This window comes from Centropristis striata, chromosome 6 (genome assembly GCF_030273125.1).
Source record: "Centropristis striata isolate RG_2023a ecotype Rhode Island chromosome 6, C.striata_1.0, whole genome shotgun sequence".
Lineage (NCBI taxonomy): Eukaryota > Metazoa > Chordata > Actinopteri > Perciformes > Serranidae > Centropristis > Centropristis striata.
The window spans coordinates 24462556-24465216 of record NC_081522.1 but is presented as its reverse complement, the minus strand read 5'-3'; the positions used below and the strand labels follow the sequence as shown (position 1 = coordinate 24465216).

The 2661-nt window shown below is 35.5% G+C and overlaps 1 protein-coding gene across 1 annotated transcript; it reads left to right on the top strand.

Moving 5' to 3' along the window:
* The first annotated feature begins 1488 nt into the window (after nucleotides 1-1488).
* On the top strand, nucleotides 1489-2350 carry mt2 (metallothionein 2). Its single transcript, XM_059335533.1, has 3 exons — nucleotides 1489-1642; nucleotides 1761-1826; nucleotides 2140-2350. The coding sequence occupies exons 1-3, from the start codon at nucleotides 1618-1620 to the stop codon at nucleotides 2229-2231; spliced, it is 183 nt and encodes a 60-aa protein (XP_059191516.1). The 5' UTR covers nucleotides 1489-1617; the 3' UTR covers nucleotides 2232-2350.
* Nucleotides 2351-2661: the final 311 nt, after the last annotated feature.

Below are 2661 nucleotides of genomic sequence, written 5' to 3'. Positions count from 1 at the left end.
AGTGGTGGAATGTAACTAAGTACATTTACTCAAGTACTGTACATAAGTACAATTTTGAGGCACTCTACTTTACTTGAGTATTTCCATTTTATGTAACTTTATACTTCTACTTCACTACATTTTGAGGCAAATATTGTACTTTTTACTCCACTACATTTAGCTGACAGCTTTAGTTACTTTACAGGTCAAGATTTAACACTAAAAAGCATGATAAGTTTGAATGATTAGACATTTTTTTATAAATTTAACCTCATAACAGTATATCAAGTAAATAAAATGAGCACTACCTTGAGGAAATGAAAACACTGCTTACATAAATGCATTAATAATTGTCATCTAATAATATTTTGGGGGTATATAAACATTCAGAGTGATGCCATTCTGCAAAATGAGTACTTTTACTTTTGTGATTTAAATTACTTCAGTAAGTTTTGAATGCAGGACTTTTACTTGTAGTGGAGTAATTTCACAGTGTGGTATTAGTACTTATACTTAAGTAAAGGACCTGAATAATTCTTCCACCACTGTGCATCCATAAGTGAGCCCTTATGGCATTTAATTGTAACTGTATAGCAATAGAGATATGTTATAATGTCTGAACCCACTAGACAGTTTAACAAAGACACTTAGCCTATGCAAGATGTCAATCTGATAACTGAAACTTTGAAACTGAAACTACTAATGTCTTTTCTTATCATGTTTTTTTTTATCTTATCTAAATAATTGTGTGAAATTTTGCGGCTGTAACAAAGAAATTTCCCCACTGTGGGATTAATAAAGTCAAATCTAATCTAATCTATTGACCACTTGTGTTTTAAATGATCTTATGATAATTTATTTTGGTCTGTTAATCATAGTTGGATATCATTGAAAATTGAAAACTTACTTACAATGATGTAATTAACTTTATTGACAATTTGGATGCAAATGTTTAAGATACAATCATTCTTATTCTTTTGGGTAAATACCATACAATTATTCTCTGTTTTTATTTTTTGCCAGCTATTATAAATCCTTGATGTACATGATGAATTTGAACTGTAAATGTGAAAAAAAATCGCTCATTAATATCTAAATATTTGCTATTTTAGTGTTCCCTGCCTTGATTTTATGTGTATGCTCTTTATTTATTTATGTTTGTTTGCTATTCATTTGTTGATATTTTTATAAGACAAACAAACAAAAAAAAACCAAAAAAAAGTAACAAAGAAATTGTTTTTTTTGTTTTTGTTTTTTAAATGAGTGAAAGAAAGACAGCCAGCCTGACCAGAAGACTTTTTGTTTTCAAGAGTGATCTCGTGAAAATCAAGTGAACTTCAGTGTGGGGAGCACTATTTAGTGTGTTAAAGGTGCAAAAAGTGTCTTTGCAGCCGGCTGGACGGACTCTCTGCTCCCGCTGCTGGCGGTTAAAGACTCGTGTGCAAAAAACTCTTTGTCATCAGGTCATCACCTCCTACGTGCAGTGTGCGTGCAGCGTGACAGGCGCAGTTTGCACCCGGGTTTGTTGTCCTCAGGACGCTATAAAACGCGACTCATTGATTCATTCAACAATCACTCACTCACCTGACAGAAGAGCGCCAGCATCGGCACACGGAGACAAAGACAATCACTGAGAAGATGGACCCTTGCGACTGCTCTAAGAGTAAGTGATCTGTGCTAACGTTTACGTTTTTATTTGTTTGATACTTGTAGTATTTTGTTAGACTACTTGTTGCTGGAGGACAACATGCATCTGATGTAGCTGGATTTTGTTTTATCAGCTGGAACCTGCAACTGCGGAGGATCCTGCACTTGTACAAACTGCTCCTGCACCAGCTGCAAGAAGAGTAAGTCCATCACATCCTTACCTCCAATACATGACGAGTAATTTCCTTTAGAGATTATTTTTTTTTATTTAGACCTCTAATAGTAATTTATAATTCCTTACTTGTCTTATGTTCTAGTGCAGATCTGAAAATGCCATTTTAAACAACTTGAAATGTAGAGTTTCACAGGTGGCTCTAATTGGCTTGATGAGCTGCAACTAGAGGTGTAAATTTAACCCTCACAATGTCCTGAAAGATGTTTGCTGTTGTCTAGACGACAGATTATCTGACCACCAATCTGTCACTAACTACCTTTGCCCCTATTTTCCTGCAGGCTGCTGCCCATGCTGCCCATCCGGCTGCACCAAATGTGCCTCTGGCTGCGTGTGCAAAGGGAAGACCTGTGACACCAGCTGCTGCCAATAAAACATAATATCTGCCATCTATTGCACATGGTGAAACCTGTGTGGACATCTATGAATTAACTTGCAGATGTCTATAAAGAAATGTGTTTGTCTTTGATGAAATAAACATGTGTCCTTGAAGTGGGTCTGCTGTCTTGGTTTAACTTTGGTTTCAAGTTTTGGTGTAGAATGAGTGGCATTGTTTCGATGTGTAAACTCTTCCTCAACCAGGCAGCTGAATTTAAGGCTGAGATTCAAACCTTTAATTCTGAAGCAGTTGTAAGGTAAATATTGGTGATTTTGCTGCTTTATTGTGGCACAAGGGGCTTTTTCTTTATGCCAAACTTTTTTTTGTCTTTATTTGGAGCTGCATAATGTTACATGTGGTTAAGTGCATCAACTAAACTGATTTTACTATCTCAGATTAGGAAGTTGACAAAATTGAATGGTTT

Excerpts from the sequence above, each read along its gene's own strand:
- mt2 (XM_059335533.1), top strand. The coding sequence starts at position 1,618 with ATGGACCCTTGCGACTGCTCTAAGA. Across the intron at positions 1,643-1,760 it reads CCCTTGCGACTGCTCTAAGA|CTGGAACCTGCAACTGCGGA; the intron begins GTAAGTGATCTG and ends TTGTTTTATCAG. Across the intron at positions 1,827-2,139 it reads CTGCACCAGCTGCAAGAAGA|GCTGCTGCCCATGCTGCCCA; the intron begins GTAAGTCCATCA and ends ATTTTCCTGCAG.